Source organism: Diabrotica undecimpunctata, chromosome 6 (assembly GCF_040954645.1).
Source record: "Diabrotica undecimpunctata isolate CICGRU chromosome 6, icDiaUnde3, whole genome shotgun sequence".
Lineage (NCBI taxonomy): Eukaryota > Metazoa > Arthropoda > Insecta > Coleoptera > Chrysomelidae > Diabrotica > Diabrotica undecimpunctata.
The window spans coordinates 136,776,778-136,793,599 of record NC_092808.1 but is presented as its reverse complement, the minus strand read 5'-3'; the positions used below and the strand labels follow the sequence as shown (position 1 = coordinate 136,793,599).

The 16,822-nt window shown below is 33.2% G+C and overlaps 1 protein-coding gene across 1 annotated transcript in view; it reads right to left on the bottom strand.

Annotated features, from left to right (window-relative positions):
* Nucleotides 1–2,628: 2,628 nt before the first annotated feature.
* The window catches only part of NPFR (Neuropeptide F receptor), a 355,628-nt gene continuing 341,434 nt past the window's right edge, over nucleotides 2,629–16,822 (bottom strand). The window contains exons 6-7 of the mRNA XM_072535514.1: nucleotides 4,192–4,422; nucleotides 2,629–3,110 (exon numbers count right to left, since the gene is read on the bottom strand). Coding sequence (XP_072391615.1) covers nucleotides 2,835–3,110; nucleotides 4,192–4,422 — 507 coding nt within the window. The 3' untranslated portion in view covers nucleotides 2,629–2,834. The remainder of the gene's footprint in view (nucleotides 3,111–4,191; nucleotides 4,423–16,822) is intronic.

Here is a 16,822-nt window from a genome sequence, read left to right as displayed (position 1 = left end):
CTCAAGGCCGATTCTTCTCTTCAGTTCATGAGTCTGGTTATCCCTGCCAATCATAATTTCATGTCCCAAGAAGATAGCCAGACTAAAATGGAGATGGGCAAGACACATAGCCAGAATGAAAGATGGGCGATGGACAAAAAGGTTATTGGAATGGAGGCCAAGGGAAGACAAGAGAAGCGTCGGTCGACCACCTACAAGATGGACTGACGATTTAAGAAGACTCAATAAAAACTGGATGAGAGGGGTGTAAATGATAGACGGGGTTGGAAACATGAGGAATAGGCCTATGTTCAGCAGTGGACCCTTGAGGCTGGATGATGATGATGATGAGTCTCTAATGCAATAAGTTGAGGAGGGGAGAACTGTTTGTCTCAAGTTGGTCATTCAGAATTATATCTGTGTTTTTTAATTTGTTAATTTCCATAGATGCTAACAAAGATAGCTTAAGGCCTTTATTTTAAATGTGAAGAATTTTAAATTCATCATTAAAAGAATGATTATGATCTAGAAGGTGAAGTGCGTATGTAGAATCTGTTTTTCTATTATTAAAAGCCCTTTTATGTTCTTCTATTCGTTTATTAAAATTTCTACCAGTTTGACCGATGTAAGTTTTTGGGCAGACGCCACATTTAAGTTTGTACACACCACTGTGTAAGCGTTTTTTGTTTTGGCTCTTGTTGTTTTTATATTATACTTTTTTCGATATTATTAGCAGTTTTGTTTAATTGCAAAATATATTACAGATATGTGTAGTGAAACCAAAAATTCCTGTTACAAAGAAAATAAAGAGAATAAAACAGCCATTTCAATTAAAAATAAATCAATAGAAAATAACATAGTGTTTACAAAAGCAGACAAAGGTAACACTACTATTGCTATAGATAAAATAGAATATAATAAAACAATAGAATTTTTAAATAATTAAAATATTGAAACGTTACACAAAGATCCGACAGTAAAGTATCAAAAACAAAGTAAGCTAGCGTTAGAAAATTCAAAATCAACAGTAAATCCTATAGAACAGAAATACCTCAATATCATGAACCCACAGCCTCCTAAATTATACTCTTTCATTAAACTACACAAACCGGATCACCCAATAAGACCTGTAGTTTCTTTTTATACAGCTCCGTCATATAAACTGTCAAAAAAACTGTTAGAGATTATTTTAGAACACACTAAATTTTCACCTAAATTTACCATAAAAAATACAATAGAACTAGTTAATAAAATACAACTTTTTCAGTTACCTAACAACTCCAGATTAATTTCATTTGATGTAAAAAATATTTTTCCTAGTATCCCTCCTACAGAAACTTTTATTTTAGGACAAAAACTTTTTAGGTCAAAATAGTACAAATCCAATCATTACATCTGAAATTTTACATCTTCTTGAAGTTTGCATAAACCAGGACTACTTTGAATTTATAATGAAATATATACAAATAACAGTGCAGGACTTATAATGGGCAATCCTCTAAGCCCATTGCTATCAGACATTTTTATGGATCATCTAGAGACAAAGATTTCAAAACATCCCATATTCAAACAGTTTTTATATTGGTGGAGATACGTAGACTACGTACTGGTATGTTTCACAGGAACTAACAGGCAACTCGACCAATTTTTATCGTATATTAATTCACTTCATAGTCATATTGAATTTACAATAGAAACAGAACAAAATCAATCCATAAATTTTTTAGATTTAAAAATTATCAGACTTAAAAACAAACATGACTTCTCCATATTTCATAAACCTACCCATACTGACACTACTATTCACAATTCATCATCCCATCCCACACAACATAAACTGGCAGCCTATCATAGTATGTTACATAGATTAACAGAAATTCCGATGTCAAAATACAATTTTGAGACAGAATTAAATATCATTAAGCAAATAGCACTAAAGAATAGATACAACGAACAAACAATTAATAAAATGTTAAATCAAAAACTACACAAGAAAGCCCCGAAATTAGTATTTCCACCACCAGAGAAAAAACCTAGTACCTTCTGCTCGATTACATATACAGGCAAAATATCAACAAAAATAGCCAAACACATAAAAAAGAAAGGAATAACACCAGCTTTCAAGAGCCAAAATAAAAAACACTTACACAGTGGTGTGTACAAACTTAAATGTGGAGACTGCCCAAAAACTTACATCGGTCAAACTGGTAGAAATTTTAATAAACGAATAGCAGAACATAAAAGGGCTTTCAATAATAAAAAAACAGATTCTACATACGCACTTCACCTTCTAGATCATAATCATTCTTTTAATGACGAATTTAAAATTCTTCACATTCAAAATAAAGGCCTTAAGCTATCTTTGGTAGCATCTATGGAAATCAACAAATTAAAAAACACAGATATAATTCTGAATGACCAACTTGAGACGAACAGTTCTTTCCTCCTCAACTTATTTCATTAGAGACTAGAAAGTGTAAACGCATGTCAAAAATAGATCACTTGAGAAAGGCGATCAGCCGAAACAGCTGTAGTTATAAGAGTTAAAAATAAATTTTGTGGAAGTTTTGAAAACATAGTTTTCAGTGTTTTATTGTTACATAAAATAAATTTTAATCAAAATAAACTAAATGAAATAAGAATTCAATATTAAAATATTATTTATATATTGAAACCAAAAATGTATAACTAACATACAAATTTTTGTTCTGGTAATGTGCACTACTTAGCTTATTGGTCATTAATAAAGTTCTTGTAAAGTTACAAAACTCCCTTCGTATTATGTTTCACACACAGTCAATAGTTTTATCGTCTCTTAAACAATTGTTACTATTTACATATGCACTCCTCCAAGGCTAGCACTTGGTCAACACTGTCATGTCAGTGCTAACGGTGTTACACGGCTGGTAATCCATGGCGCCCGTCACTAGATCTGGCTTACTTTTGTTTTGCGATTTTTGGGAACTTTTACGAAAGGACACCTTTTTAGAATTGCCGGGTGTGTCAATACTGGATTCTATACACAAGATATCTTTAAACTCCTTCCAGAAATTTTCGTTGAGGCAACCGTAGAGAATGGGATTGGAACAGGCTGAAGACATTCCCATCATGTGACACACAGCGTAACAAATCTGTAACAAAGAACTTCTGTTAATGATTTTTATAAACTTTAAACTCTTTATTATTATTATTATTATTAACCTTAGGACTCAATTCGTCTATCATTTGAAAGAAAGCAAACTGAACGCAGCTTAAAGTTATCATGTTGACATTACTGACTGTTGACATTTACACTATAAACGCGCCAAAATATTTCAGTCTAGCCTAAGCCGTTACGATAGAGCTGACAGACATAGAGAACCGTATGGCTGTCATTGTTCTTCATAAGTGTGGAATAGAAAGAGCTCGTATTTTTGAATTTCTAATTGGGACTTGTTCTCGATAAACAAGACAACGCCTTATTGTTGCAATAAAACAAAATAGGAAAAAAATTAATATAACTATTGTCGTTATACGGTAAAGCGCATTACAACGGTATCATCTTTAGAAATAGAAAAATTAGTCTGAAAGAAAACTTTTAATAAGCAGAACGATATATTTATGCTTGGTTATTTAAGGAAGTTCTCAAACTGGTGCCAAGAATCAAACAAGGATATTTTGCTGCCTCACGGATAGTTTGGTGGGAAGTGTCCTATGACGGCGTCGCTTCTTTCTATTTTTGTAAAAAATTTGTTAAAATATTTTGTAAAAATTTTGTAAAAATTTTCTAAAAATTGTGTAATAATTATCAGCGGAAGATTTTAACAAATGCAGTGGAGCTTCTTAACCACATATGTTCCAAAATATACCATGGATATCCCAACAAGACTCTGCAACCTACGCATAAGGCGACAACAACTCAACAGTAGCTTGAAAATAATTTACTCGAATTTATTAGTAGTGAACATTGGCCGTCAGCCAGCCCAGACCTTAATCTACTCGACTACTTTGAACTGGTGACTTATACTGATAGAAGTTGTCAAAAATGGACCTATGGATATCGTCCGATCGATGAATGGCCTAACAGACTTCGGCGCTCTATTCAGAAAAAATAGCGGCCATTGGCAGTTTTAATATTTTTCGTGTATTTTATATATTGACTAGGCATATACATACTAGTTATTTAAGTATTAAATAATTTCTTGTTACTGTTATATTTCGTATTTTACTTACCATCATTGGCTGCGAAGTAAAAGACTCATTTGCCGAAAGATCTGCTACCAAATTAAATACGTTAAGCGGCAACCAGCTTATACAAAATATGACGGCAATCGACCCTAGCAGCAGATTAGTTCTATGAAGACGGCGTCCACGAAGTTCCCGTCGATTTCCATGTCCTTCATCACTAGTAAAACCGCTTGCGAATCGATTTCTTAGTTTATAAGAAATTCTTACGTAGGCAGCCTGAAACAAAAGAGAAACATGTATAGGAAATATGTTTACTACATGTCATGTATGTATAATAGAAATATGTTTGTTTGTTTTAGAAAACACACAAAAAATTTCAGGAGACTAAAAAGCAAATATATACCTAATCCACAAAAAACTTACAGTTGTACAGCTGCACAATTACAGGGACATATTCTCTGTGTGGGCTGTAAAATATTAACATAACAATAAACCTAAATTTCAATATAAAATAAGTATTGCTTAGTAATTTGCCTTGTGTGTAGCCCGCTCGATACACGAGCGGTTGCCAAGTTGTCAAGTCTGTGAATGTCTAAATTGCCTAGAAAGACCGTTAGCTTTAGTAGCTCCTGGTAATAATAAATAGTTTTAATGTCTAAACAACATTGCTTTTATATATTTCTTGTATATTTTATATATTTTATGAAATACCTTGTCTACGATGTCAAGATAGCTACATTGGCCAAACATCACAACGGCTAAAACAACGCATCACACAACATAAAAGTGATTGCCACTTGGAAAAAAATACGTGTCCAGTAGTTGAGCACTATAAAAATACCGGTCATATGCTAGACTATAACAAAGCTCACATTTTGGCACAGTAGACCAAACTTCAAAAGTAGAGTATTTCTTGAGATATATCACATTTACAAAAATAAAAACACTTTAAATTATAAAACGGATGAAACGGAGGATATGAAATGAACCGTCGTTTGTTTCCAGTAGTAGTAATGCATTGGTTATTGATCAGTTCAGTAGTGTCTGGGGGATCGAGAGACTGAGACCTCGAAAGCCCTGAAGAGGATATCAGAGAGGATGTCAAAAGCTCGGCGCAATGATAATCGATACGGTTCAACCCGGAAGACTGTTGAATATGTATATATGTGAGAGGTTTTCTAAGGCTATAAATCTATTCTCCAATTCTACTTGGTACTTACTTTCTATTTCTGCATTTCATTTTTTAGTTTTCCCAAGTCTGGTTTTTCTTCCGTTAGTATCATAGACACATAATACCTAGAATAAGCGCTGCAATGTACACCCATTTCTTCAGTGGGACAGAGAAAAATAATGAAAAGCAGTCCCTGCAAGCCTTTCTAATGGGCGGGTTTATTGCCCTTGTGACTTTTCCACTACCAAACACAAGTGAGGTAGCAACTTAAATATAACTTACATATTTGATGTAACAAATCGAGTGGTAGGTACGCGGTATTTTTTCTGCTATTGAACCTGGACAAAGAGGATGCGAATCTGTCACTGATTTTTCTTTATATATATATATATATATATATATATATATATATATATATATATATATATATATGTATATATATATAATATATATATATATATATATATATATATATATATATGTATATATATATATATATATATATATATATATATATATATATATATATATATATATATATATATATATACAGTATACTCCTGCTATAACGAATACGGTTATTACACGGTTTCGCTTATAACGAGGTACATTAGATGTCCCGTGAAATTTCTATTGAACTATAACCCTCTATAGCGAGGCAAATTTGGTTAGAACGAAAGAAAATAAGATCGAAAAACGTGTTTTTTTACGTTTTTTGCCTGGGCGTGGCTATAAATAAATATACTTTTTAACTGCCGCCCGCAACAAACTTCTTCTGTTAATCTATCGACCCATATTGTGTTGTCGGAAATTTAAAATTTATGATTTACAAGTCAGTGTAGGGGATTGACCATTCGCACCTAATAATAAGAAGATCCTTACAGACAAGATGTGGAAAGTGCTGTAAACGTTGTAAGAAACTTTATCCAAAGACAAAACGCAAATGAAGAAGCATACAACTGTTTCACGTCTTTAGAAAATATAATAGAATGATACTGGAGGACAATTTAAAGTAGTCAAAAATGACAGACTTCTTCCAATAGCAGAAGCAATAGTTTATGTTATCCTTGAAAATACGCTTTATAAGAATTTACAGATTACAGATTTTTTGTTTTAACGTATATCATGTTTAGCATCTTATATTGCTCCGAATGGCTTCACTATAGGAAGTTAATGTTTTAGCAAACTACATATTCATATGTATGCACAGTATTATTGTTGTTTGATATAACGAAATCGGCTTATAACGAGGTAATTAGTCTGCCATTTCAGTTCTCGTTATAGAGGTAGTCAACTTGTTACATCAAACATGTCAGATGTCTTCTTCTTCTTCTTGATGTGCCTATCCGTTACGAATGTTGGCGATCATCACGGCAATCTTTATCTTATCTGCAGAAGCGCGGAAAAGCTGCACAGATGTTGTATTGAACCAGATTCAGAGATTCTTTAACCAAGATGTTCTTCTTCTTCCTTCTCCTTCGTTTTCCAAATATTTTTCCTTGCAGGATGGCTTGAAGAAGAGCATATCTTGATTCATTTCGCATGATGTGTCCGAAGAATTGTAACTTTCAAGATTTGATGGTTGTCAGTACCTCTCGGTTCTTATTCATTTTTCTGAAGACCTCCCCATTTGTGACTCGGTCAGTCCACGGGATCTTAAGTATTCTCTGATATAGCCACATCTCAAATGCTTCCAGTTTTCTGCACATATCTTCGTTCAAGGTCCACGATTCAACTTCATAAAAAACGACAGAGAAGACGTAGCATCGCTGCATTCTTACTTTTGTATCAAGAAAGTGGTTGTGACTCTTGCATAAGGTCCCTATCTGATTGAAGGTTAATCTAGCTTTTCCGATGCGTGCTCTAATATCCTGGTTGTTGGTCCATTCTTCATTTATAATGGTGCCGAGGTAGTTGTAGTGCGTCACTTTCTACAGGGGATTGGTTGACTTTCTATTATCCTTTTATTGCTTATTATTATAAGATTTGTCTTCTTAACGTTTATATTGAGTCGATATTGTTGATTGTAATACGTGATTGTGTTCATAAGAACTTGTAGTCTCATGTAAGATGTAAGTTATATCTAAGTTGCTTACTTGTGTTTGATAGTGGAAAGGTAACGTGGGCAATAAACCACGCCGATTAGAAAGAGATGCAGGAACTGCTTCTGGGGCATTTTTTCCAGTCGCACAGGGGGAACGGGTTCATATTGCAGCACTCAGTCTACGTATTATATGTCTATGGTTAGTACTTGTGGGCACCTAAGATAACCTAACCTAACATAACAGATGATGCATGTGTGTAAATAAAAAAAATCAGTTTATAAATAGGCAGACATACTTTAGTTTCGATAGTATATTCCTTTCAAACGAGTAATTAGAATTGTTTGATTCTTAAGACAAATTAAGTAATTTTTATTTTTAATTTTCGGATCTCCCCCTATGTAGGTTACCTTTTATTCAACTCGAATTAATTTCTGCTTTCATTATAATAAAATAGCGATCAAATAAATTGGGTTAGTGTCCTAAATAAGCAGATTTTATTGCTGAAAAATATTTACATTCACAATTTTTCAGGTGCGATCAGTAGGTAAATAAAACCATAAAGGAAACAATAAAACGTTTTATTTGTTTGTCTCAGCAACGAGAAAATTAGGAAAACAAAATATATTATGTTGTCCTTTTCAGCTTTTACGTAATACTGAAAGTGATCGGGATATTCGTATTTCAGTTTTGATTTTACTCCAATTAAATACGATTTTAAAGGCGGATCTTTTATTACGAAAGAAATAAAAGAAAATAACAGGAGATCAATTGCGGTAGTTAGTTGTATACCATAGTATAAAAAAACTTACAAAGAAGTAAAATCTTCTGATGTAAAATGATATAATTATTAAAAATTTAAATTACTCAGGAACAATTAAAACTTTTTCATTCAGAACGTTTTCAGTCACATCGGACAATCATCAGTAAAAAGCTATAAGTGAACAGAATAAATGTTCTGTTCAGAAACCAATTATTATTCTGTTCACTTTATGTATCAAATACACACTCGCGTACATGAATTAACATCTTTTTATGTAATAATAAAGCATCCAACATCCTGCACATATCTGCTTTCTATATTTATGAACCATTGAATCGGATATCTGTATAGTTGGTTACCTACATACAATCACCTATTAAATAAAAAAATAGGCTAACTTTGTCCCAAATTATTTTAGTACAATTATTTTTTCTTATAAATTTGTGAAAAAATTTAGGCTTTTTAAATAAAAAAAAATTATTTTAAAAGGCAATGGTTAAAAAGTTATTCTAATTATTTATAAGTAAAATAACGACATATTTTTGCAAAATTATTTTGCAATATTTATAATTAATTTTTTTATTTTTTTTTTTTAATGTAATTAGAACAAGTCTTCTTCTTCCAGAAACTACCCTTAAAATTACTAAAACTATAGAATTTTCTGACTTATATTGTTGCAAAAAAAAATAATTTGGGATAAACAAATAAAATAACTTTTAAAATATTTGACCGATCACTTTGAAATTTTGACTATATTTTAAGTACTATAAGACACAGCATTCCATGCAATATAAATGTTATAAGTTCATTTTCAAAAAAGTTATTAACATTTATATAAAACCAAAATTTTTGACTTATTTTGCAACTTCCATAGCAACAAATAAAGATAGAAACTTTTAGAAAACGCTATTTTGAAAGTTTTTATGTAACTTATAAGTTTCTTGTCGCTGGTCTCATAAGCTCCATTCGACTGCTCAAGAGTTAATGCAGATAATTCGATTTGTCTTTCCTATTAACCTATTTTCGTATTTCCTTACAGTACTTATTAACTTTGTTTCTGCTTTGTGGCCCTTACTTTTGTTTGTAATTTTTTTAACCATTACTTTTAGCAAAAATTTAAATATCTTTAGTTTCTTATTGTTTTTATCTTCAGATTCTTCTTTTTTTAGGCTAGCAGCAAATCTTATTACTTCCTTTCTCATGTTAAAAGTGGATTTAAAATTTCCAGATCTTTTTCCATAATTAGACATATTTTGTTTAATATATATGTAGCCATCTTATGCAGAATTGCTGTTATGACGAGAGTAATGATCAATGGTAGGACATGAGGACGTCAATGACATGTCCTCATTCATCAATAATGAAAATGCTACAAGACCCCACAGATGATAACAAAGCAGATTTTAACAGAACAAGAGCACAAACAAGGCGACTACTCTGAACTAAAAAGAGGAGCTACCTAGAACAGCAAATCCGGGAAATGGACAGAGGTGGCGAGAGGAATCAAATAAGGAAATTCTTTAGTGAAGTGAAGTCAGTCAGAAAAGTTGCAAGTCTTGGAGTAACACAGCCTATGAGAAATGAAGCAGGTGAACTTATAATGATAGAAATGGGAATCGTCGAACGTTCGGAATTTACTAAATATTGAAAGTGAGACGAAGGAAGCAGATATTACGTTTTATTCTGCAGATATCGAAATACCAGCACCAATACTTGAGGAAGTAAAGAATGCGATCGCGTCTCTAAAAGAACATAAAGCACCAGGAAATGATGGCATAAATGGAGATTTATTAAAAAAGGAGCAAACTTTTTACACCAAAAATTGTATAGCATCATTCTGAGAGTATGGCAACAACAGAAAATGCCTAAAGAATGGAATGCAAGCGGTATAATTCCCATATATAAGAAAGGAAACAAAGAACAATTCCGAAACTATAGAGGCATATCGCTTATTAGCACATCATATAAAGTGCTATCAATTATCTTGCTAGAGAAACTCAGACGATATTCGGAAGATATTCTAGGCGACTACCAATGCGGCTTTCGTGCTGGAAAGTCAACTATAGATCAGATATTTACCATCCGACAAATATTAGAGGAAAAACTGGGAATTCAACCGCGATGTGCACCAAATTTTCATAGGTTTCCAGCAAGCATATGATTCCATAAAAAGAAACGATTTGTGGATAGTAATGTTAGAAATGGGAATACCAAGAAAATTGGTTAAATTAACGCAAATATGCGTGACAGACTCATATGCGCAAGTAAAGATAGGAAGCAGAACATCGATGCCATTTGGTATAAATTCAGTACTTGGGCAGGGGGACCTTTTGTCGCCGATGCTGTTTAATTTTGCTTTAGAAAATGCAATAAGCAAAATATCGTTTAAGCTGACAGAAGGAATTTTCTGATTAAGGATCAAAACTGTTGCTGGCCTTTGCTGATGATATAGATACAGTCACACATTCTACAAGAGACATGAGAGAAGTATTTTCACAGCTCGAAACAGGTAGTCTGGGTCTCCTAATAAATGAAGAAAAGACGAAATACATGGTAGTAACCAAAAATCCAAAACCAACAGTTAGGCAGAACATCAGTATTAATGATCACAACATCGAAGTAGTAAAGGTGTTTAAATACCTGGAGGCGATAATCACAGCGAACAACCACATAGAAAAAGAGATCTCAGCAAAGATAACTGCGGGAAATAGAGCATTATACTCCCTTTCAACATTATTAAGATCAAAGCTGCTAAAAAGAAAATCTAAACTAACACTGTACAAGTCGATTATTCGCCCAATTATTACATATGACAGTGAAACATGAACTTTTAACCAGCGGGAAATCAATAAGCTTCTAGTATTTGAAAGAAAGGTTCTAAAATAATATTTGGCCCTCAAAGAGATGAATTCACATGGGATTGGAGAAGACGCCGCAATGCTGAATTGGTGACTCTGTATGGAACTGAAAACATAGTTAGACATATCAAGGCAAACCGAATAAGATGGGCAGGTCACGTGGTACGATCAGAGGATGACAGAGTGTTAAAGACAGTGTTTTTTGAAAGACCAGATGGTAGAAGATCAGTAGGCCGACCAAAAAAGATGGAAGGATGATGTTGAAGCCGATTTATTTAGAATTGGGGTACAACAATGGGAAATAGAAGCGCAAGATCGTAGAGGATGGAGGGTGATAGTGGATGCGGCGAAGACTCACCCGAGTTGTAAAGCCAGTGAAGAAGAAGAGGGTAATGATCTACTATAAGCAAATAAACTGCGAGGCATAAGCTAAAAATTAAATAAACGATAATACAACAAATATACAACTGTATAAATCAGTTAAGTCACTTGTCTACATCAACAATTACAACTAGTTAAGTTGTTTATAGTTTACTTCCACAGGATATATTTCCTCCGCTATTTTTCAACTTGAATATCTGAGGAAAGTCAATAGAAAAGGCATACCATCTCGTGGTTATCGAAATGTGGTTTTTTTATTAACATTTAAGCAAAAAAAGCGACATTTTTTTCCATTTCAATATTGTGAAAAAACTACGCATTCTTTAAAATAAGATTTTCTAAATTAAAAAATGTTTATAAACAAAAAAGTTATTTCAAGTTAAACCCGAAAGTAATAATTTTGTTCAATTGTTTTTAATTATTAAAATAAACAAGAAAAACATTTAAAACACCTTTCATTTTGTAAGTTTTTATGTAGTTACTATATTTGCGAAAGATGAGCCTAATTAGTCAGGCAGGTTTTAACCAATTCTATTTGTTTATCCCGTTCGAGAGAAAAAAAGGTCATTTTCAAATGGCTGTACAGGTGCTTTGTCAACAATTTAAATGGTTTTTTGGCATAATTATATTTAGAATGTCTCAGATTTTCATGTTTAAAAAAACTATAATAATTTTTAATTGTTTGCTTACAAATAAGTGATGCAGAATGAAGTACTATTACCAGTATATTGGCAATATCCCTAACTTATGCCGGGCAGTATATATGAAAGAATAACCTTTTGAGTACTTAAAAATCAATTAGTAGTTAAATAAGAGTATCACAATATCGTTAAAAATTCCAATTTTTCATTATCTGATTGAAAAATTAAAAAATATTTTCGGAAATATTTTAGATTTCTCCTTACACTTTTTATCAGCTCAATAAAAAAGTGTGATATTACATTACGATCTTGTTGCTTTTTTCCATCTACTTTCCTGATTACTTTTTTTATTACTTTTATTATTAACTTTAAGAAATTGGATTTTGCCTGCCAGGTGAAGTTGTAAAGGTTAATTAATATAAAGATATTATTTATGTATGTAGATACTCTTTTTACGGTACTGCAAGTGTATATTTCTACAATATGAGGTAAAAAAAGGTATATAAAGCCATTTTCGGAAGGTTTGATATATATATATATATATATATATATATATATATATATATATATATATATATATATATATATATATATATATATATATATTTATATAATGTCGGTTTACAACGTTCTTTTCTTCGACGTCTTCCGATTTCCAATCTCCAATCTCCATCTCATTCTATCGTTTCATAGATCATCCTCCAGTTCTCTTTCTCTGATTTCTTTATCAGCTCCTTCTCTCCAACTTCTTCTAGGCCTTCCTGGTCTCCGCCTACCTCTTGGTTGCCATTCAAGAATTTGTCTTGGTATTCTATTCTCCGGCATTTTTCTTACGTGTCCGTACCATGTGTTACGTGTCAGTTTTTATGTCATCAACAATATTATGTGTAACTCCCATGATTTCTCGAACTGTCTCGTTTGTTATTCTGTCGCTTCTGGAGATTCCCGCCGAGCGGCGCCAGAAGTCCATTTCTGTTGCTCTAAGCATTTTCTATGTTCTGTCTTTTAGGGACCACACTTCGCATCCATATGTTGTGATACTTTTTATTATGGTGTTGTATATTCTTCTTTTATTTTCTTTAGAGATGTTTTTATCCCACAGTACGCTGTTCAGTAAGGCTATGCCTTTCCTTCCCTGTATATTTCGTTCCTTAATGGCTGCATCTAATTTTCCGTCCTGAGTGATCTTTACTCCTAGGTTTTGTAGTCATTTGTGATCTAGTGATTTGTAGTCATCACATAGTTTGATCTCTTGATTTTCCTCTACGAGAAGGTTATGTTGATCTCCTCCGATACTCATGTACTCAGTTTTTTTCCATATTCACTTCCAAACCCAACTCTGTAAACTCTTCTAATAGTTTTCCTCATGTAACTCATGTAACTAAGGTCTTCAGAGTCCTTTGCGATGATGACCTGGTCAACCGCAAAGCACAGAGTGTACAAAGTTAAGTCTATTAGTGGTATCCCCATATTCGTACATTTTTTCTTCCATTTGTTGAGTACTGCTTCGAGGTATATTTTGAATAATGTTGGGGATATACAGCATCCTTGTCTTAGTCCTTTAGTCACTTTGAATCCCGGTGTTATCAGATTTCCTGATAACTGAATTAGGTTTCGGAAGGTTTCAAACTGAACTAATCAAGCCAGCAGAGGTCTAGCCAACATTGATGGCCGATAGGTAGGTAATCAAATTAAATTAATGTACTGGTCCCAATTGCTTTGATGAGCGATTAAGAATGTGATAATGCGATGGTGTTGATCTAGTTCTGTTAGCACCAGTAAATCGGCAAGCGTATTTTAAGTTTATAATTTTCTAGTCACTATATGGGCAACCGTAGAAACTTTCTGAGATGGATAGAAGTTCACAATCAGTTCATTTCATAATATATACATTCTAATAGATCGACTGAGTCTTTCACGGAACTACTTTTTCAGAACATGCTAAATTGGTTAGATGACCTACCCAATAAAATCAGGAAAATTCAGTGCGGTGACTTTAATATTAATTACGTTGCTGCCTATGCTACCCAATTGTCCTTGGTAAATATATTCGAATCTTACAGTCTCACTAATTCTCCTATTAAAATTACTAAAACAATATCTACCATAATTGATTATATTGTCTTAGATTACTCACCCCTTGATGTCCGTTCTACAATTATTAATGCGGTACTATCTAACCAGGACGGCTGCGTTGGATAGGACATGTAGAAAGAATGGAAGAAGGCGAAATATCAAACAAAATATTCAAACAGATGCCAGTAGGAAAAAAAGCAAGAGGAAGACCGAAGCTGAGATACTTAAAGAGAACAAATAGAAAATGATATAACAACCTTAAAAATAAAAAACTGGAGAAAAAAAAGCACGAAACAGATCAAAATGGAGAAGAATCCTGGAACAGGTCAAGACCCAAAAAGGGTTGTCGAGCCAGTGATGATGATGATACTATCTAACCATGATGCAGTATATACCAAGTTTAATGCCTTACCCATAAACTTGACGCTTAAGTAGGATTTTTTCGCTCCGAACTTTCGTAAATTCTAAAATGTATGCTTAAATTCTGGGTGGCACTTTCGTTCTGTGAAGAATATGCGTGAAGAATATCTGTTCACTAGTGTACATCAAGAGATTTACTACCAAAGTCTCTGTCACGGAATATATCACTAAGTATAGAGTAACCCATCTAAAGGTGTTGCAAAAGAAACTTTGCTATAATAAACGATCTTTGAAATAAAACTAACACGGCTTAAACATTGCCCCCTGCAAAATATGAAACCTGTTGCGTTGTACACACAATCAAAGTAATATGGAATCATCTGGTATTTCTTATTATTTCAAGCAAATTAAAAATAAAACAAAATACGAAGTCAAAGAATACTTTTTTTAAAGCAATTAAATCACCAATACATAAAAATTAACCCTTGAGTAGTCGGGTGAAACCTGTGAGACCAGAGACAATTTATTTCTAATGCCTCACTGCTTATTTTATGTCGGTGTGCGCTGCGTTCATGACAGATCTGGGGATTTTTCCTCAGAACTGGGGAAAATTGAGAATCTTTTGGGGACTGGGGAAAAACTGGGAAATCAAACTGGCTAAAATATGTTATTACTTACTTACTTAATCAGTAGACCTATTTGTACCTTTCGGTGTTGGGCCGTTTAAAATACAATTCATTAAATTACAATATCTGACAGTCTTCTGAGGTGTCCTAGCTCTTAACGAACTTTCTCCATTCCTTCCTATCGGATGCCATCTGTGTTGCTTCCTGCCAAGTCTTACCCTTACTCTGCAGTATCTGCGAGATGTCACTGTTCCATCCTTTAATGGGTCTTCCTCTTCTGTTCTTCCCTATTGGTTTGGCGTCACACACTCTTTTTACTTGTCTATTATTGTCCATCCGGGTTAGATGTCCGAACCATGCCAATTTTTTCTCCTTGATTGACTCGAGTATCGGTTTGATTTTGAGTCTTTCTCTTATTTCTTTATTTCTGATTCTATCAGTTCTTTTTACTTCGATCGTTCTTCTGAGGTATTTCATCTCTGTTGCCTGAATTCTGCTCCGATGTCTTTTGTTTAATATCCAATTTTCTGCTCCATATATCACTGTAGGTCTATATATTGTTTTGTATATTGTCATCTTGGTCTTTGTTATTAATATGTTATTAAATTTACTAAAAAACAGTTATTTTTGAAAGTCCAGTAATTATGTGAATATCAAAAAAACTTCAACAAGATAAGATCGCGGTGACTGATTCCACATACAGGCTATACTCAATACAGCTTGGTGAATTGGCGCTACCACGAACAATGATATTGCCTGGGGTTCCCTGACACTGTCATCTATTATTAACCACCTGTATAAGTCCGGGGTTCCCCGACTTACAAGAAACAAATAAAAGTATCAAGACTTCTTAGGGGTCATGAGGCATTGTCATTTGTCATTTCCTGTAATTCTATTTAATAACTGTGATACTGTCAATAATATCAAAAACAATTACTATGCCTGTCAGTGTCACCAATATTACTTTACAACGCTTCTCATTTGTTTCAAGCTTGTGTCATATGTCATATATTCCGTGTATAATATTAATATACGCCATATGACAGAAGCTCGAAACAAACAAGAAGCGTTGAAAGCTCATATGGCCGAATATAATATCGGTAACCTACATGACAGGCAGCACACAGTGCAACACGGGTTACATACATTTAGGAGAAGATTTGTTAAAAACTGAAATGTATAAATCTGGGGAGTTCTGTTCAAAATCTGGCAACTTTTAAAACACAATTTGGAGAAATGAATGTTTTGGGCCTAGCAACTCTGCTGATTTCGTCAGTACCTTTTCGTCCACATGTTGAACAACAGTGAACAACGGGGTTTGCATTAGTGTATAATAGTTCGCTAGTTATTTGCACTTTTGGTTAGACTCTACCCGACTATTTGGGTAACTTTGGTGAGTTCGACAAGTAAATTTATTTTCCTATTTTTTGTGAAGTATAATCTACATAGAGTAAGTATTTTAATTCCTATGGTTATATATAAATATAGTTTAATGTTCCAGCCTTTAATTTTTTTCTCTTGTATTTCAGATTTCAGTAATGGATCCTTATTAAACAGAAATTTAAAGATTACAATAGCTCTATGATGAAGTAGAAAAAGAAAATATTGATTTGAAAACCGAGCTAGAATCAGACAGGTTTGAAGAAAGTGACCACAACACAGATACAGAAGAAGAATGGGAGGTAGAATTGGAAACAGAATTGAAAATTGGGGAGGAACCTGCAACTTAAAAATATTTTGAAACAAATACGGTAAACG